Consider the following 19281-nt stretch of genomic DNA (forward strand, 5'->3'; position numbering starts at 1 on the left):
TGGCTATCAGTTATCGGAGATAGGTAGTCCGTCATATGTAAGCGGCTTCTAGCACCTTGTATTGGCGTTGATTTGGCGGGGCACAAAGCCACTTTTAGCGGGGTGGTCCCCTGTATCCCGTAACCAGCGCTGCCTATAATATCCATGCAGCGAGCCTCGTTTGTCATTCTGCAGGGTATGCTGGTCTATGCTGATGACATCCAACTCTTCAATAATAGAGGCATACATGTTTCTGTATATATTTCATTAAGAGCTCTCTAGCTTAGATATTCCGTGCTCTATCGAATTATTAAAATTATCTTGTCGTTAGGTATCAGGCATACCGGAGAGGCGTTATCGATATCCATTGCTTTCCATTAACCTCACATTCGCTCTTTCTTCTATCAGATACGCAAATATTTTTACGGCTACAATAACTTTGCAGCATTCAAAATAATCATCCAGCCTCGCTTTAACATCACAATTCTTATACCAACAAAAGCCTCTTTTATGCCCCACAGACATAGGTACTACGGCATAAATAAACATCTATACCAGCATGACACCAGCACCAGGTGAGCCTATAGAGAGGACGGAAACCGCAGACGAATATGGCCGACGCGAGGGTTGCTTCAGAAACCATAGACGGCACCCGTTTACCTTTCAATCTCATGTGACAGATATCCAGGGCACGAAAGAGACTACCGGAAACGATGGATTTATAACCCAGCTGGGATTGAAGATGGTGCCTCTCCCAAAACCGCAGCTGACGGGAGATGTATTTGACGAGCATCAGCGATACCGGGAGAGTCTCGAGAAGCTTCTACACGATTCACCATCAAAAATTTTCCTATCAGCTACCAACACGTTTATAAAAGAACTTTTTATCCCTGTAAGCGAACTCGACCTGGGACCATGTTCTGAGAGCGATCTCCAAGAGTACCTACACCAGGTTCATACCAAGAGATACGGCAATCCTTGCAAGCAATGGCTTCCACTGGCTAGCATAAGAACAGATATGGATGAAGGTTTAAGCTTCCCTCCCTCGCTCAGCCAGTTATGGGAGCTTCTACGTCGAGAACTGGACATAGATGAACCGATTTTATCAGATACCGCCACCAATCTTGTGCGAGAACAGAGCAAATCCCTGACAGCTTCAGAATATAAGGATTTACTTCTGGAACAAGCAAAAATCAAGCCTGTGAGTCAACTTTGCTACTCGGATCGCCGTTGTCTACTGTAGCTGACGGACTTTTAGTATCAATACAGCTGCCTGGATCCTCTCTCGCCCCCCTTGTCTCCAGTATCCGACGACGACGCACCGTTCATTCCTGATGGAGACGTGGCAGTTATTGATCTTGTGTCTGAACCAAGTAGCCCTGGCCGAGCTACCATCGAAGCTATTCAACACGGCATGGACTCAGATCCTATTATTTCGTCCACTTTCATGACATCACCATCCGGTGGAGAGTTACCTCAACTCATTCAAACGTGCCACACTGTGATCCAAGAGGCCAAAGTTGAAGCTCCTGTCGTCCATATGAGCTCTGATGCCTCAAATGAAGGCAATGTTTTCACGGATATCTGCCTGCCTCTGATTGGTGATAATGGCGAGGAAGTTTCCAACTCACTCGAGCAAATGGGACATTTTGATGATGCTTTCATGACACTGCTTGAGGACCGACGTTATTATGCTGACCAATTGGTGAACCAAGAACGTGTCCATCAAGATGATTCCATATCTCGTATTTCCGTCCCTCTGCTTGATTTCGAAATCCGGCCCCCCGAATGGGCTATTCACCATTTCACTGCGAAGACACATTTTACATTTTTGAGGAAAATCAAGTCTCGTTGTTTTGATCTCCTGCCAGTCCCACGGGATCCAATATCAGAAACTTCTCTAAGATGGGCAGTTTTTCCGCTGGAGAAACGGCAGCCCATAATGGTGGATGAAGTTGCAGTACCGGATGACATAATTACAAAATATCTTTCCTATGAACCTACCTCTCTTTTAAGTAGCATTGACTTCGTTTTGATAAATCCAGACTTGGATGTCCTATGCCTTCGAGACGACGAAGAAATCGAATCATCTTTCTTATTAGACTGTGAAGCGGACGCATCGCCCCCGGCTAGCATTCAGCAGTTTGGGAGCCTAGATAGGATCAACTCAGAGCAACCAAACCAAACGAATATCTCAGAAAACAAGGATTTCACAGATCCGAGTCATCCAATTCGTAGGAAATTCGACGATGAGGCCGCAAGGCTCTTACCGAATTCCCACGACACGAGTGCGACGAGCATCCTTCTCCATAACTTTATGGAGCTCAGAGGCATCAAAAGACCGCGTCTCAATACAGATACTTCTTTAATGCGTCAACGCACAGGTACTTCACCAACTATAACTGGGAACGAAGCATCAGCAACCAGCAATTCCGGAGCGGCACCTCCATCGATGGCTGAAGAGATGCCTCTGGCGCCGATTCCTAACTTTGAGATACCATCCGAGAAGGCGTCTTTTATCATTTCGGTTGATCTTGCTAGGCCTATATTGAGACGATTGGAGAATATGTGGACTCCCGAGAAATTGATTGATATGGACTTTTCGCGTCACGGCACAGCAGTCTGGCTACCAGGGGCTGCTCAGCCCAAAGGGTCTCCCTCGCCTTTGAGTTTTGAAGCTGATATATCCCTCTCACCTGGTACGGGAATCATCATCACGAATATTCTCAAGGTCAGGCAGCGGCCTCTTCCAGGCTCGCAGTCTCAAGCCCAATTACGAGAACGCGTGAAGAATGTGAGCCAGAGGTATGAAAATCTGATCGTCCTGGTGTCGGAGTCGCAATCCAGGGGAGAATATATGGGGACACTGGCTCCATCAGATCTAGCAGCTTATGCCGATTTCTTGAGTTTCGCGGTTGCGCTAGATGGGGATATTAATGTACATTTTATCCCCGGAGCTACAGACACAATGGCTTCGTGGGTTCTGACTTTTATGTGCCAACATTCTGCTAAATCTCGAGCAATATCGAGATTTCTATCTTCTGAAGACACTCCGTGGGAAATGTTCCTCAGACAAGCGGGTATGAATGTTACTGCTGCCAAGGTACTTTCCAAGACGCTTTTCGAACAGGCTGGAGTATCGGGACTGGCCCTGTTTCTCAACATGCAAGTGTCAGAACGGCTTGTTAGATTTGGACCATTGCTAGGTGGAGAAAAGTTGTTGCTCCTGACAGCAAAAGCATTAGATCGAAGATGGGGAAATTAATCTCTTCAACATATCTTTCGGATATCAGTCCTGGGGGATAGAGACGATGACCTGAGGATCTTTGGCGAAAGAATATGTGGCTTCTACGAGGAAGTAAAATGTACGCATATTGTCTCCCAACACCACGTCTATTCGTCTAGATGTATTAAATGAACGGAACTATATGTCAAGTAAAACAATATACTTAAGAAGTTACCCGCATGTGAAGGTATGAGGTCCTGTGTAACCCAAGTCTCCACAATCTTTACTCTGTAAAGACAATCATCGTCGATCTTTGGTTAGACTCAGCAGATCTCCCACAACGGTCGTGGTAGCTGGTTAATGGGGGGAGCAGACTTCTTCAGCTGTGGCATTTGCTTCAACCCAATATACACTACCCTCTGCGCATTGGCCAAGGTGACCGACCTTGATGTCAGGCCGTAGTAGTCCGAGATGGCATGCGTAAGCCACCGCCTGGAGATGGATATCAGGTTAGCTTTCAACACATACAGTGTACCATAAGAAAAGGGGGCAACGCACTTGAACGCAGCGCTCTCATCATCGCCAAAGGAATCAAACACCAGCCCTGAATCAACCGTCTCCTGTGACACTTCTCGGTGGGCGGTCCTGTATCTCGCTGCAGCCGCAGCTGCAGCAGCTCTCTTCTGTTGCAAGTCCCTCATTCTGCCGTTGCGGCCGACGAAGACAATCTCCTCATCATCAGAGTCCATCTCCTCCGCGGCGCTGTCCCTATCGTCATCATTGTCATCGTTGGCTTGGTCCTCAGCCTTTCGCCTCCGACGCTCGTCGACCATGTACTGCCTCACAGGTTCCTCGAGGGCCTTGACCCAGGTACGGATCACCGGGCTGCGCTTGGTCGCTTCTCGCAGGTCGCGCGGCACTTCGCCCACGCCGAGACCTGTTGCGCTGCCGGCCTTGAGCTGCTGCTTCTTGCGTGCGGCCTGGAGCTTGGCCGTCTTGTCTTGAATGCGCTGGCGCACGCCGTGGTCCCAGAACTGGGCGAGCTGATAAGGGACTCGATGGATGGGATGTGTCGGGTGGACTTCCCAGTCGACGGGCTCGGGCGGCTGGACGTTGGGGACATGCATAAGACGATCTGTAGGGGGGGAACCCCTCATCATCAGCGACCTGTGTCTAAGGTGCTCATAACTTGTCTGATAAGGCAGTATTCAATACCATTCTCCCATCGCCGACGCTGCCGGCTACCTTCCTTTCCCTTGAGGAGGGCCTCTCTGTGCTTCTGGCTATCCCGAGCAGACGGCGGTCTGCGGGGAGGAGTAACGACAGTTACCTGAATTTCCTCCGAAGCGCCTGTGATCTTGACCTGCTGTCGGCTGGCGGAACGCTTGGAGGGCGTTGGGAGGGCATCGAGAGGGATCGATAGAGGGGTTCCGGTGCCGCGGGCAATGGGCGAAACGCTCAGCGATTGAAGCGCCGAGATGGTCCAGGCCTCGATGTCGATGGCGGTGCCGGATGCCGGAGCAGCTGGGAAGATGATGCTTGCCGTGAGCTGGCTGGGAGGGGGGGTCTCCGAAGGGGGCGGGACAGCGCTGTACATGGCCATGGTGACGATGCCTTTGTGATTCACAGAGACGAATCGAGAAGTGAAGTCGATGGAACGTCGAGTTGTTCTATTTGGACGGGCCTTTGCGACGGGATATCAATCCTATATCGGTCGACGGCTTGATCAGGGGAAGGCCAGATGCGGCGATGGGGCAGCAGCATGGATTGCTTGCCTATCTGGCTGACGTTGCTCCCTATATCTGCATCGCCAAGGTGCCCATTCGCGACCCTCCTGACACAGTGTGATTCATTCAGCTATCTCCAGCCAATCACGACTCGGGCGCAAGCCATGAGGAGAGATTTACTGGCCTGTGCCGAGGGCTTCGCGCACACAATTCGCGCGTAAAGTGGCCGTCTTGTGACGGAGGAGCCATGTTTTGGCACTGTGTGAGGCTGAAGCCCGTTTCTTTCTTTGTTGCTAGCAGGTGGTTAGGGCCTCACATGCTCTGTTTGATGAACATATTACTTGTTTTTTTGGCTTTGTCTTCTTGCGCGAAGCTGTCCATCACATGGCCTCACGACTCTCCTATCATCTCACTGCCATTTACCATGAGATGAGTTGAACATTCGTATTTCTGCATCATAACCGCACTGTTCCACCTTCCAATTGGATGTATCCAACTCCACCTGGGAATTTCCGTCCTCCTTATCCAGAATAGTCTCTTATGACTCACGTTGAAGGACTCATTTCCATGAGGGAAGAGAAAATAAAAAGACAAAATCAAATGCAGTCAGACCGGATGATCTCGGGCATTGTAAAGCAAAAATAGTAGTATAGAATCATTGCTCCATTAGGCGAATGTGGGCTTGAGATGTGACAATCTCGATTTCAGCTCCTCAAGCATCATCCTATGACAAGAACAACGCAGCTGCAGTTAAAACAGCACCTGCGCCCTCCCAAATCGACGCGGCCTTCCAATCTTGCGCCCAGAACACCGTCGCTGTAAGCAGCCTCATCGGAACGGTAGCCATAAAGAAGGCAGTGTTGTTTTGGTACGAGGCCAGCGTGTAATAAATGCCCATGGCAATGGCCGCCAGAGCGTTGCCCTTGACGGCTGGTATAGCGCCTGCAGGCAAGTTGAGGGATTCAATCATCAAACTCGGCGAGATGAGTGAAGCCATTCCCGACGCAAACGAGGTTATGCCAAAGGCCAGGATTGTGGCGCGAGGGATGGAGGACGGCATGATGAAGAGTCTTGATGAGGATACAATATTAAGTGAAATCTCAAATATGGCGTAAGAGGTGAAGTAGTGGTCATTTGCATTATGTTTTGAGTGTCCAGTTCCGCTCCATTAAATACCTACCTACTGCATGCGTGGTAGCATCGAGCTCTTGTTATCCAGGGATAGGTAAGCTTAGTTGAGCAGCAACACAAGCTAGCGAAGCTAGATTAAGGCGGAAGAGATCTAATTATAGCAGAGATTTATTTCAAATAATGTCAAAGTTTCAACTACTAATTGCGAGAGCTTGCTACAATGCCTGCAGGCCTTGACGATACTTCTCTATAAGATTAATACAGCCCTCAACACTCAGCACTCAACACTCAGCACACTATTGCAACTCGTCACCAGTTTCAAACTGACGACATACGCACAATGGTGACCAACTTTTTACAATTACCCAAAGTATGCATCGGATTTTAATTATAGCAGGTAAGCTGAAGTACAGAATATTTGGCAATCGTTAGCATGCCCGATTTTTAAAGAAGCTTGTTGAAAACTCCACATCAGCCAACAAAGATACATTTCACATCTTTCTATGGAGTCACGAATCGTACTAGAGGGGTGCGGAAGTGCTTCGATTTAGTATCATATTTTCGATTTGTTAAATTTCTATCATATACCCTCTACCCACGCATTGTCGTCGCCATGAACAATGGCAAAAACAGCAAAAAGAATGCCATAGCGAGGAATCGAACCTCGGCCGTCAGTGCTTCGCTTAGTCCACAAACTGATATACTACCACTATATTACTATGGCTAGTCCTCTTGAGATTGGCTCCGGGGCTTCTTAATTTTACTTATCAAGGTCACCAGTTGAAACCAGATTCTTGGTCGGTATCAGGATGTGACAGCGGACTAATAAGTCATCTAAATGATGATGGCAATTCCTGCTTCAGTCTTGAGCTCAAGTTTACAGATGAATATTTCCAAGCTGTAAAATATGTCATACTCACGATGGTAATTAGTGAGAGCTCGATGTAAAGTAAGACATCTATAGAAGTGGCAATTGAACAAATAGAGGTGGGATTATGAAGGTCAGTTCGGGTAGGTGGCGAGATCTTGGGAGATCTACCCATCAAACTAATAATCCAGGTACCAAATGTGGCGGGTGGGTCGCACGCATTCCTGTATGGAGGGGCACGACATTTTCAACACCACTGACACGAAGCTTAGGAGCACAGCATCACCCTGTGCCATTGCCATTAACATCCACCTCGACACGACACAAGCCATGGCTTTGCCTCTCCCCCTAGGCCTGGTGCCTTCAGAGGCGGCCTTTCTGTGCGAAATGGAGCTCGTCACTGTAGTTCCCCGCCAGCGCCTCGAGAGCATTGAGCTTCTCTCGGTCAGCCATTCCGGATAGAGAGCTTCGTTCCGTCTTCTGACCTCATGAACAACAGGGCTCGACTCCCAAGCTTCGCCCGCCACACCGAGCCGATCTGCCTCTTTGGCTCGCCATCCTCCTCAAGAAGCAGCGACGCGCCAACATTGTGCCCCCGGCATGGCTCCATCCCGACTCCCTTCGCGAAATCGTCACCTACGAAACCGCCATCGATGTCAAGGATTGGGCGCCCCCCCCTCCGCCGCCCGTCAGAGCCGACAGTAGAGGCAATTCGAGAAGAATCAATACTGCAGATACCGATATCGTTCTGTCGCCTCCGTTTCTGCCGTCCTGCACGTCTGCAGCGCCAGCAGGAGCCCTGCCGTACCATTGGTTCGAATTCGCCGAGATGATCCTCGCACACGCCAGCGATGATGTCCCGTCTGCCTCGGAAGTGCGCTCCCTCTTGAGAGACCTGCAAGAAGCCCGATCCGCCAAGATGAGAGCCAAAATCACACAGCCTGAAAGCCACGGCGAAGGCGTCACGAGCCTTCGAGGCGTCGGGGCCATGGAGCTTGCTGAGAGCAGAGGCTTCGTTGCCAGTGTAGCTGAAGGCATTCGCAAGATTGGTGCAAGTGCTGAAACCATGCGGCGTGAAGAGGAGGAAGAACATGGTCAAGACATGGATGACGATCTCAGCGATGATGACATGGGTCTTTAAGACGAATAACCTACTCGACAACAGCAATCACCGACAAGCAAGAAGAAGAGGCCTACATAGGCGAGGCCGAATATCTTCTCTCACGTCAAAGCTGCGATGAACCCGGAGCCCAATGCAAATCGAAATCGAAAATTGTGTGAATTTCTATCAGGCTTTGATGCGCGGCTCGTCCTCTATCCTAAACGCCAATAGCGAAACTCAAACCAAAGCGATGAACCCCCCACCGAGCCCTGTATCGACGCCGAGATCACATGCTATGCAGGCCGCATACCGATCAACATCCCCCATTACAGTGTCTCCGAAATCTCTCAACTGTAGTGCACCAAGGTGGTTGGCTCCTGGATGCTAATTGCTCGCAAGATTGATGGTGCTGTATGAGGCGTTCCTCCCGTTCCCATCGATTTCTTTCTCAGCTGTCCCCCGTCTGCGCGACGACAGTAATCATTGCTCGTGGTAATTCAACGCACATAAAAAAACAAAAGCAGCCTCCGATCTTGCTCTGAGATACGCATATCAAACTCGTTCCTCCGAAGATATTACCTCCGCCTTCCCAGTCGTGCCCATTCGGGCTCCTCTCATGAAGACGCATCCGTCTCAGCAGAGTTATGATGAGGGTTCCTCTCTGTTCCAACGCTATCATCATAGCTCGCCATCATGGTACGACGCGTGTGGAACTCCCGACAGTCCCAGTTCGGCGGCTCGCTCCCTTCTCGCCACCGTGTGCGACCTCGCACTAGCTGTTCCGAAAAATGGGGGCATCCACGGTGATCCGATACCTCCAAGGCAGGCTGAGTGGTTGTGAAATGCATGCTGCTGCCGCAGGGTCCAGCTACAGGCTCGTTGTGGTGCTCATACCGGCGCCTCTTGGAGTCGTCATTATCGAGCATCTCGTCCTCTACCCGAAGAGCTCTCTTCCTGCAGGAACTTGGCGCAGCGGCTTCGGTGGCGTTGTGAATACTCTGTGGACGCATATTGCTAAACTGCAGGCTTCGATATCAGCTCGGGGTAAATTAAAAGTGCTCTGTTTAGAGTAACTGCTGGACGAAGAGAAATATTTAACTTGTGTTACCTTGGGTTCTCAACCAGAGCCGGAATTTATCTAGAAAGGACTTGCTCTTTCTTTGTTGGAAAAAGTTATTTTTTCTTCGGAAGCTTCCATGTGCGAGGCTATAACCTTGCCTTTTACTTTCAAACAGCCGGCTGCAAGTGCCACTGCCAACGGGGCTCGTCAGCTGCAGCGTTCGTTTGCCATTTGTCGACCAAAGGAATCGATTCCATTTTCTTAAAGACATAATCCTTAGTCTATTTTTCTCACGTGCTCTTTGTTATGGGAATGTTGCATACTCTCTTCTTCGCCACTTTCTTTAATGAGTTTTGTCTCCCATCTTTGTCCCATCTTTTCCTTTCAGTCTCATCCTCTATGGGGACTAAAAGCACTTTCTTCTTCATGATCCTTTTACAATTACATGGCGGGTTGTTGGTGGCTTGGAAGTTGTTATTTCCCAATCAAACGGCGGCTCAATACCTAGGCTTTGATATGGGTACCTAACATTTGGTGATGTGGATAATTAGAATCCATTCTAAGAGAGGCAAGCCATGCGATGGCATGTGCCGCAGAGCAATGCAAATGAATATTCAGATGAAAGCAAGATTCTTGATACAAGAGAAATGCCGTTACAACATCAAAGGAAATCTCTAGACTCAACCTCTAGGCTCAACTCAAAAGGTTCGGCGCGTGACTCATCAAGCTATAAGTACAAGGCGAATTGTTTTGTATAATAATTATTATTCTTAGCAATGCTCAGTAGGCAGTAATCTCCACCATTCTGGCATCGACAATTGGTTATGTAGTATCACACTATTTACAATTCTGAAGGCTCCTCAGCCGCTGTTGAAGAAAAGTCGTGGTATGCGAGCTCGTATACCAAGCCCAGAGTCATCTTGGCGTGCTCAAGCATGTGGTCGAATGACAGATACTTGATGAGATCATCGGTGCTGTGGATGTGCTGGTCCGAGTTCTCAAATGCTGACTCGATAACAAAGGCCGAAGGGTAACCAGCCTTTGACGCAGAGGCGTGGTCAGAGCAAGCATAGCCGCACTTGGTCTCCACCCAGGGAATGCTGCAGTACTGTAGACGAACGTTAGCAATGCAATGTACAGAAATTCCAAGCATGATAATTAGCTTACCTCCTCGATAACCTTCTTGATGAAGGCAGTGAGGCCTGGGTGAACAAAATCGGTGATGACACCAACGCTCTCCGGCTTGCCAGCATCCTCAGTTCCCTGGACGAAGCCAGTCATATCCTGCTGGAGCATGGCCTTGACGTCGCGGCCCTCCTTCTCGTACGACTGGAAAATGGCTTGGCTGCCCAGCAGACCGCCCTCCTCAGCACTGTACCAGTGGAATTCCACAGTGTTTTGTGCAGAGCCACCGACAACGTCCTTGGCTCCAAGCAACGTACGGAAGACTTCCATGATGGTAACCGTGCCGCTGCCATCATCGTCGGCACCAGGAGCACCCAGAATTGAGGGCAGCCACAGGTTGATGGAATCCTGGTGTGCACCAATGACGACAGTGGTGTTGGTCTTGCCAGGGATTCTCGCAATGACCGAACTCTGCGGCCATGAGTGGGCGAAGTGCTTGGCAGTAACAGTATCATCAGCGCCAGCATCCTTGATGATCTGGTTGACCCTCTCCAAGACCCATTCAGATGACTGTCGGCCGTAATCGGACTTGTAGTATCGGGTGTGGAAGCTCGTCAGCTTCTCGAGATTCTTGCGCATCTCGTCCTTGGTCAGATGACTAGCCAGCTTGCCAACCTCCTTCTGCTTCACACACTTCTGGGGAAATTCGACGGAAGCCTGGGCCTTGGCTCGGAGAGTGCCCAGCTCTTGTGTCTCGGTGATATCCATGAAGTTTTGGCCGTTCTACCCCGAATTAAGCAGTTAGTTGAGGATGTCAATACTGCAGACAAGCTCGGACAGATGGACATACACGTCTAAGATCCCACTTGTCCTCTTCAGTCACCCACTGCGTCTTTCCAGGGCTCAGTTCGATGAGATACTTGGCCGGCTCATCGAGCACAACATTGTCACCTTCGTTCTCCACTACGAAGCGACCGCTGACGAGGGCGGCTGGCAAGGCCGCGATAAGAGAGGTCTGTAAGAACTTCATTGTGATTTGATATGGTGTAATAATACGATGATGGTGATGATGGTGATTAATAGCGGTATTTCTCGAAGACTGCGCAGGCTCTCGAGATGGAGGAAGAGGGAGAGATGGAGATAACCAGAACGGGGAGACGGGAAGAGAGCGCGAGGTGATGCGATCAAAGGTTCCTGCCTAGGCACGAAGTAGGTCACAGATCCCCACCGTCTTACAGGGGGGCTGGGCTAGTTGCAAGGGGACTATTGGGGTAGGGCCCCCCCTTGCCGTAATCGGTAATGCGTCGTGATGCTATCGGAGGAGAGCTTCGACCAGTATAAAATACGGAGTGGCTATTTACTGCCCAAAGTTGGATATTCAGCATTCCGTTTCTTAAATTTCAAGCTGTCTGGATAGCAATGATGACATGTATTAGAGGAGTGTATGGATAGTAGCAGAAAACAGCGATAGTATCAGAAAACAGCGATAGTATCAGAAAACAGCGATAGTATCAGAAAACAGCGATAGTATCAGAAAACAGCGATAGTATCAGAAAACAGCGATAGTATCAGAAAACAGCGATAGTATCAGAAAACAGCGATAGTATCAGAAAGTAGCGATAGTAGCAGATACTTAAGGAACCGTTTATAAAATATCTTCCTGTGTGTCCTGCTACGACATTTAGGACTCTTCTTAATCGCTGGTGTGCTGGATAGCCCTTCCCATAAAATACGAGCAAACACATAATGGTACAAGACCTGGTACTGACTTCCATGTTATATTACCAGGCATGCTGCATATTTCACAGTGTGTCTGGTCTAGCTAACACATCTACAAGTACAAGCACCTTCCTATGCGACATCGCGATGGAAAAAGTCTAAACGTCAATCCAATTGGGTGAGCAGCAAGCCCACACTTCATGAAGCCATACCTAAACGCCTAAATCTCCCAACCCAAATTCTATCTCACACGAAGAACTCCCAATCTTATATGCTATGTGCCGCCTTCTGCATCCGCTATTGCTGAGGTGGCGGAGGAGGCGGTGGGACCTGGCCGTTCCACCCCGCCTGCCCAGTTTGCGCCTGAATCTGGCTCATCAAGGCCGCAAAGAATGCGGGATTGACGAATGCTCCGCCATTAGGCGCCTGGCCCTGTCCTTGGGCTGACCCTGGCCAGCCTGGTGGTGGTGGCGGTACCGCAGAAGGTGCTGGCTGACCATGTGCTGGTGGTTGCCAGCCAGGAAGGGGGAAGCCAAATTGAGGAAGAGATGGAACTGGCGCGGAGTTGGTGGGAAGAACTGGGTTGAAGTTCCATGAGCTGCCCGCAGGTGCAGCTGATTGAGGGTTCTGACTGCCTTGAGGAGGGAGTGAGTATCCATCCCTAGGATGGCTGAAACCTCCTCTCCCACCACGACCGGATCCTCTTCCGCGACCACCTCTACCCCGTGAATCTCCTCTCCGGCCTCCTCTAGGGAAACCTGATCTTGCAGAAGGGTCATGGTTCTCAATCGACGAGGGACCCGCGCCATATCCAACAGGCCGGGCCAGCGGCTTATACGGACCATCATCCTCGTCATCGTAGTTCAAGCTGCCATCTGCCGACATCTCCTGGCGCAACGGGTGAGGCTGTTTGCCTTCCTTCCCGCCAGAGCTCTTCCACTTGTCCTTCTTCTTCTGCTTCAGTGATCGCTTGTATTCTGCCTCTTTCTCATCGTCCGAAAACTCGACTTCTTCATCGGCAATCTCCTCATCGTGAAGGTTGCTGGCGTCTGAGCCCTTGAGATTTTTCAGAGGCTCTGTGAAAACGTATGATGCATGATCGACAGGATAGTATATTTTGGTTCCAACCTCCAGTCCAAACTCTTTCACCTCTTCTGCTGAGTTGAACATTACCGTGTACATCGGCTGCAACACCTTGCCGATGGTCTCCGCGATAGCCCCGATGACAACCCTCTCTGCATTGCACAAGACAGATCCGCTGTCCAAGACTTGGTATTCTCCGGGGGTAAATGCTTTAATCAGCATGATATTCTCGACGATGTGCTCTATGACACCGAGCTCTTCGATTGCCATCTCGGGAGTGATTGTAACGTCCGGCTTGGGAATGATTTCGTCGGGAAGCTCATTTTTTGTACGCACGTATCCGGACCCAGAAGCCTTGCCTCTGTCTCCCTCATCATCAGAGCCTCCCTCTGTCTCCATCAGAAGCCGTGCTGTTTCTTCAATGCCCAGAGGTTCATAGCCCTCATTGTCAGAGTCGTCATCATCGGACGACGAGTCAGAACTGCTGGAGTCTGACGACTCGTAGGGAGAGGAATCGATCTCCCATTCGGGGTGTTCGCTTTGGTCGGGTTGCAAAGGAACAGGCTCTTCTTCAGGTGCGGGCGCCGGTCGATGTGCGTCGGCACTGTCTAGGCCGCCAAGGGCTGCTTCGAGGGCGTGTGTCAAGGAAGGCGGGCTTTCGGGTTTGTCAATTGTCATGGCATCTGGGTCAGAGCTGGTGGCTTTGGTAGCTTCGCTGTGGTGTTCTGTAGCTGACGATGCTGGTTCGAGTGTGGATGGGTTTGCGCCAAGCATCTCGCTGTCTTCTTCTGCAGCGCTTGCGGCGGCAATTGCGAGATCGGCTGGAAGAGGCGGCAGCACTTCATTTGCCTTTGCTTGGCCCAGTCCGGGAATCTGAAAGCCCGACATGGTGACGGCGAGAATGTGTGTGGAATGAAGATGGAGTTTTGCGCCGAGCAGAGAGAACGGCTCTGCGATTTCTCGAGAGTCTGAAGGTGACGTAACGATATGATAGAGTCGCCGCTCTAAACAAAATAGACTCGTGATATAAAAATAATATTAAAAAAAAAAGATACTGACCCAAGTCGATCGTAGAGAGTCGAGTATACGAATTCGACGTGGTTGATTGAGTGCTGCGGCAATGCAAAGACGAAGAAATGCTTGGATCATTATCAGATAAGAAAAAAAAAATGAATAGCACAGGCCATAGCATGGCGTCTCGGCACGGTATGTGGGGCGAGCCAGGCTGGTGTCGGAATGGTTCGCTGCATTTCAGCCCACCACCAGCCTCTACCAGCCTCCAGCGCGAACAGCAGAATTATCAGGTGAAAGAGCAAGAGGAACAGGTGGGCTCACCTCACCGAAAGCCACCGAGGCTCAACAACTCACCGCCATCCTCTTTCGCTGCGGGTGGATCTTGACCCCAACAACACAAAACATCTCGCCAGAGCCATCCAACTGTTGCTTCAGCGACTATGGCGCCCAAAACCACTTCCAAGGTGGCTTCAAAGCCCGAGCGCAAGAAGGCCACTCCCGCGCCTTACGAGCATCCCGATGCCAGCCATGCAAAGAAGAAGTATGTTTCACACAGACGCCCTAGAGCAGAGCGCCGCGGCTAATTCGTGTCCGTGAATCAACAGGCGGCCGAGCGCATATGGCATTAAGCCCATATCGGCCTTTTACCTCTTTTTCAGCGCCAGCATGATTGCGGCCCTGTTTGCGCCCATCCAGGATTGTGACGAGACGTTCAATTACTGGGAGCCGGCGCATTATCTCTCACATGGCTACGGCCTGCAGACCTGGGAGTATTCACCAGACTATGCTATCCGAAGCTGGCTTTACATAGCCCTTCATGCCATTGTGGGCAATGTGCGCAGAATACTGCCCCAATCCACCAAGGTGAGTCTTCGTCCTGTCTGTTTGGATGAGCTGCCGGCTTAACTACTCAGGTGTCCGAATTTTACTTCATTCGCTACGGCCTGGCGCTCCTTTGTGCCATTTGCCAGACTGTCCTGTTTCAGGGAATCAGTCTGGCTGTCAATGCTAGGGTCGGCGTCCTCTTCCTTGTCGCCACCATTCTCAGCCCAGGAAACTTTCACGCGAGTGCGGCTTTCTTGCCCTCCAGCTTTGCCATGTACATGGGGATGCTTGGCGCTGCATCGTTCATGAACTGGCGGGGTGGTCTGAAGACCTGGCAAGGCATAACTTGGTTCGCCGTCGCTGGTATTCTTGGCTGGCCCTTTGCCGCCGCCCTCTGTGCGCCGTACATCCTTGAAGAGCTCATTCTGGTCACGTTCAGTGACAGAACCTCTCTTATCGATGCGGTGATTCGATTTGGCCGTGGCGTCATTGCTAGTCTTCTGGTTTTGGTGAGTTGTCTCATTTCCCTTGCCTATGTACTGAGTAATTGCTTATCGCCACCAGTTCCTCGACTATGCTATCAACCTGTTCTTTTACAAGAAATCGGTGGTTGTCTCATGGAATATTGTCAAATACAACATCTTTTCCAAAACCGGCGGCCCTGATCTCTATGGAACTGAGCCATGGACTTTCTATTTCAAGAATCTCGCGTTGAATTTCAACGTTTGGTTCGTTCTCGCCCTTTTGGTATTACCACTCTTCATCCTGCAGAAAATCTTCTCCAGGTCTTCGCAAAATTTCTCCAGCGGGATGCGTACTGTTGTTTTCGTCATGCCCTTTTACATGTGGCTAGGAATCTTCACCGCACAGCCACACAAGGAAGAGAGGTTCATGTACCCGGCCTACCCTTTCCTAGCCCTCAATGCCGCCATATCGGTGCACATCATCTTATATACTCTTGGATCCTCAAACGCTGCGACATTGATCGGAAAGATCTCGGGCCGTCTCAAGCTGCTCGTTGTCGGCCTCGTCTTCCTCCTCTCTATCAACATCGGCGTTTCACGCATATACGGCATCTACAATGCGTATTCGGCCCCTCTCAAAATCTATTCTCCGCTTTGGGGAGATGGATCAGGAAATACATTTGGAGCCGAAGAGGACAATGTCTGTTTCGGAAAGGAATGGTACCGCTTCCCAACATCCTACTTCCTGCCGCGTAATATGCATGCCAAGTTCCTGCGTTCCGATTTCCGTGGCCTGTTGCCTGGCGAGTTTTCTGAAGCCGGGACTGGCTTTGGCTTCTGGAGCGGCACCTGGCTGCCAACAAAGGGTCTGAATGACCGTAACCAAGAAGATTTGGGCAAGTACATCGAGCCTCGAATGTGCTCGTTTTTGGTGGACACCCAATATCCCCTCAGAAAGAAGTCGGTTTCGCGCAGGGAACCGGATTACATTGCAGACAAGAACCACTGGGAGGTCGTCAAGTGCGTTGAGTTTCTCGACGCCGCCAACACGCACCTCTTGGCACGGACGTTGTGGATTCCTGAAATCGACGCCGTCCCCGAAAAGTACAGGCGTAAGTGGGGACGACATTGCCTTCTCCAGCGCAAGAAGAGATCCGCCAGCATGTGGATGTCTCCCGGCCAGATGATGATGGGCTGATGAAGCTCGTCTTCCCAAATACAACGCGGTTTCTTTGGCAAGTCAAGGCAGGCTAAATTTTTAGGGGAAAAAATGATCAACAGGGATCATGCTCAACCGTTAAGCTCTACTGTGTCTGTCTATTCCTCAACCCGCCCACCCCCTTATGATTAATCATGTTACCCACGTTTCTATTTCCCCCCGCCGTATTCTTTCGAATATGCAATCTTCCCATGGACAGATGTCTAGTCCAAAAGAGCTATCGACCTATTTAGTTCATTCATAGCCATTGTATTTCTCCATTTGGTACTGGTTTGGCTGGTTTCTCACACTAGACAGGTTGATGCAGATTCAACATTCATTGTGGTATGAGGAGTATAATTAGAATAACTAATGTATGAGATGAGTTACGCAGAGAATGTATGCCGCAAGATTGCAAAGTGCTCGAGCCCCAGCATTAGGCATCACCCCGTGTTTCCCCAGACAGGACGTAGTGCCGCAGTTGCTCATATCATATAGCTGTAGCCACACCACTTCTCGTGAAGTCTTTCTTTTCAAAGATACCCAATAGGTATCCATAAAGACATGGCGTTGGGCTCTATGAAATCTTGAAAGCTACCACCCTTGGCGAATAACCCATGCAAAATCTATTAAATCCAAGAGATCGCCCGCGCAATAATCATATCATTCGTTTGCATGCTGCGCCGTTTTGCTGTCCCGCATAGAAGCCTGCTTATGCTCTCGAGATTCGAGGAATGTCGCTATTACCATGAAACCGCCCACTGTGAGCGCATGCGGTGCTCGGAATCGAAATATCGTACAGGGTTTCAGCCTATCGTCTAGCCAAGCACCAGCTCGTATAGGATGATCAATGTGTTGACTATAATCAAGGGCGCTATTTATCGTGTCAGCATGACTGTTCCATTACCCTCCCAATAGCTCCTGGATTATAGGTGTACGCATAACAGCCGGGGGCTCCAAGTCGAGTGGCAGGGAGAAGGGGGAAGACGTACGTCGCATAACCATGCGGACACTGGCAATGAGCGCGACAAGTTTAGCCTTTACGCTGTTGGCATCTGCGCCGGCGCCAAAGGCAGGGTCGAATGTGCTGGTGGAGAGGCCGATGCGTGCGAGGAAGCGGTCGTCGGAGAGGATGGCGAGGGCGTTTGTGAGGAGGCAGAGGACGTAGACGAGATTGCCTAGGAAGAGCATTTTGGATGGTGTTTCCCTTCCTTGTCTTTCTCTGTGTTGGGGTGTGTAATTCTTCTCCCTTTAGTTGTATTAAATCCGGGGGAGAGAGTGGGAGAGAAGACGTGAAATTGGTAGTTGGTTTGTGGTTGAAGCTGTCTCGCGACTGACGGAGAGACGAATCAGCGTCATGTCCAAGCTGGCCTCTTTTCGCGGGAGCTAGTGCGATAAGGGAGCTTATCGGAGCTGGCGAGTCTGCGACTGGGGTCAGGTGACTGCAGCGTAATGTAGATCAACTGTAAATCATTCATTTCCACTGATACTATCAACTTGTACGCGATTTGTTGGTGAGATAGAATAAGAGTATTTAGTATTCCTACATAGCATTTGCAGTTTGTCCTGGGTACGGCGAGGCTTAAACTGGAGCTTCAATATGCTGAAAGGGATGCGCTATGGGGGTCAAGACAGATGAGCGGTTGATCACACATCACCACGAGACAAAATTTGAAATCTTTTTCAGGTTCTGCTTTCCATTGAAGTTCCAAATAATTCATTACCCAAAAATGGAAATCCTGAGAGATGTCCAGCTCCTTGAAGAATAGCAACTCTACAGATGCGAAGTTTCACCCGAATATGACGTAAAGTGATGGTGGCCAGACCCAAACCCATCACTAAAATATCGAGCGCTGCCGACGTTCATCCGACTTCAACATCGCCCTCTCCCAGCGACATCATATACAAAATCGCAGCCAAAAGCAAGAGGGAAAATGGCCACGCCGTCACAGGACTCCAAAGAAGGTCCCTGGACCGATGAGACAAAGCAAAAGTTTGAGAGGTAACTCGGCCGCACGATCTACGTCTCTCCAGGCCTGCGCCATGCTAATCGGCCACTTCGCAGCAAATCCAAAAGCGAATTCTACGATCCTTGTCAGGAAGCGGCGCAGCGCAGTTACAAATGCTTGTATCGGAATAACGGCGACAAATCGATGTGCGGAGAGTATTTCCAGTATGTTTTGAACGCCTGAGCTGTGTCAATGGCAGCTTGATTCGATAGTGTAGGGAGGAAGCTGATGATGTGGTTTAGGGCGTATCGCGATTGCAAACAGGCTTGGGTATGTCGGGACCAATCGCTGGTATCAGTTTTGATACGAAAATACGATGCGCTAACGAGCTAAATAGACGGAAAAGAGGAGGAAGGAAAGAGGTACGCTTTGGTGAACTGTTCTACCGCTATTAGACGAATACAACCGGTTCCCCAGAGCGAGGACATCGGTCGATAGTTCGTGTAAACATATACGCGACTTTTATCGGATAACAGAGTTTTGTAAGATAGAGAAGATCAAAGTGTAAGCTGAGCACATTCGGCCCATAGTGGTAATCATTTTTGTTGGTTTGCTAATTGGCGTGGAACAGAATGACAGGTTATTCATTGATGCTGCAAAGCTGCAGTAACAGACTCCTCTCTTTTCATTCTTCAAGCGGAGCTTGGTGTATATAAGACGATAATACATAACTACGCCGCATTTGGGCAAAATCCCATGGCTCTTTTGTCAACATGTCCAAATCATGGGTCCTTGTGATCAATACTACAGC

General features: G+C 49.9%; 10 protein-coding genes across 10 annotated transcripts; 4 read left to right on the forward strand and 6 right to left on the reverse strand.

Annotated features, from left to right (window-relative positions):
* Positions 1–538: 538 nt before the first annotated feature.
* TRIVIDRAFT_45092 (uncharacterized protein) lies at positions 539–3244 on the forward strand (the record flags this gene model as incomplete). The annotated part of the gene is made up of 2 exons (XM_014096898.1): positions 539–1180; positions 1238–3244. The coding sequence occupies 2 exons, from the start codon at positions 539–541 to the stop codon at positions 3242–3244; spliced, it is 2649 nt and encodes an 882-aa protein (XP_013952373.1).
* A 284-nt stretch (positions 3245–3528) lies between these two features.
* On the reverse strand, positions 3529–4808 carry TRIVIDRAFT_118059 (uncharacterized protein; the record flags this gene model as incomplete). Its single annotated transcript, XM_014096899.2, has 3 exons — positions 3529–3697; positions 3764–4340; positions 4421–4808. 3 exons carry the CDS (start codon positions 4806–4808, stop codon positions 3529–3531), a joined length of 1134 nt encoding a protein of 377 aa, XP_013952374.1.
* Positions 4809–5363: 555 nt separating this feature from the next.
* Positions 5364–6035, reverse strand: TRIVIDRAFT_216756 (uncharacterized protein; the record flags this gene model as incomplete). The annotated part of the gene is made up of 1 exon (XM_014096900.1): positions 5364–6035. The coding sequence occupies one exon, from the start codon at positions 5990–5992 to the stop codon at positions 5657–5659; it is 336 nt and encodes a 111-aa protein (XP_013952375.1).
* Positions 6036–7261: 1226 nt separating this feature from the next.
* TRIVIDRAFT_44614 (uncharacterized protein) lies at positions 7262–8072 on the forward strand (the record flags this gene model as incomplete). The annotated part of the gene is made up of 2 exons (XM_014096901.1): positions 7262–7375; positions 7431–8072. 2 exons carry the CDS (start codon positions 7262–7264, stop codon positions 8070–8072), a joined length of 756 nt encoding a protein of 251 aa, XP_013952376.1.
* Positions 8073–8647: 575 nt separating this feature from the next.
* On the reverse strand, positions 8648–9043 carry TRIVIDRAFT_226291 (uncharacterized protein; the record flags this gene model as incomplete). Its single annotated transcript, XM_014096902.1, has 1 exon — positions 8648–9043. One exon carries the CDS (start codon positions 9041–9043, stop codon positions 8648–8650), a length of 396 nt encoding a protein of 131 aa, XP_013952377.1.
* A 785-nt stretch (positions 9044–9828) lies between these two features.
* TRIVIDRAFT_89230 (uncharacterized protein) lies at positions 9829–11356 on the reverse strand (the record flags this gene model as incomplete). Its single annotated transcript, XM_014096903.1, has 3 exons — positions 9829–10201; positions 10261–11001; positions 11069–11356. 3 exons carry the CDS (start codon positions 11246–11248, stop codon positions 9935–9937), a joined length of 1188 nt encoding a protein of 395 aa, XP_013952378.1.
* An 878-nt stretch (positions 11357–12234) lies between these two features.
* On the reverse strand, positions 12235–13908 carry TRIVIDRAFT_67382 (uncharacterized protein; the record flags this gene model as incomplete). Its single annotated transcript, XM_014096904.1, has 1 exon — positions 12235–13908. One exon carries the CDS (start codon positions 13906–13908, stop codon positions 12235–12237), a length of 1674 nt encoding a protein of 557 aa, XP_013952379.1.
* A 566-nt stretch (positions 13909–14474) lies between these two features.
* On the forward strand, positions 14475–16521 carry TRIVIDRAFT_45119 (glycosyltransferase family 22 protein; the record flags this gene model as incomplete). The annotated part of the gene is made up of 4 exons (XM_014096905.1): positions 14475–14575; positions 14640–14898; positions 14949–15368; positions 15424–16521. 4 exons carry the CDS (start codon positions 14475–14477, stop codon positions 16519–16521), a joined length of 1878 nt encoding a protein of 625 aa, XP_013952380.1.
* A 342-nt stretch (positions 16522–16863) lies between these two features.
* TRIVIDRAFT_89233 (uncharacterized protein) lies at positions 16864–17789 on the reverse strand (the record flags this gene model as incomplete). Its single annotated transcript, XM_014096906.1, has 2 exons — positions 16864–17395; positions 17514–17789. The coding sequence occupies 2 exons, from the start codon at positions 17710–17712 to the stop codon at positions 17340–17342; spliced, it is 255 nt and encodes an 84-aa protein (XP_013952381.1).
* A 681-nt stretch (positions 17790–18470) lies between these two features.
* TRIVIDRAFT_121953 (uncharacterized protein) lies at positions 18471–18888 on the forward strand (the record flags this gene model as incomplete). Its single annotated transcript, XM_014096907.1, has 4 exons — positions 18471–18523; positions 18587–18694; positions 18773–18800; positions 18868–18888. Coding segments are annotated over 4 exons (210 nt in total), but the record flags the coding sequence as incomplete, so codon positions are not given.
* Between the last annotated feature and the right edge of the window lie 393 nt (positions 18889–19281).

This window comes from Trichoderma virens (assembly GCF_000170995.1).
Source record: "Trichoderma virens Gv29-8 chromosome Unknown TRIVIscaffold_87, whole genome shotgun sequence".
NCBI lineage: Eukaryota > Fungi > Ascomycota > Sordariomycetes > Hypocreales > Hypocreaceae > Trichoderma > Trichoderma virens.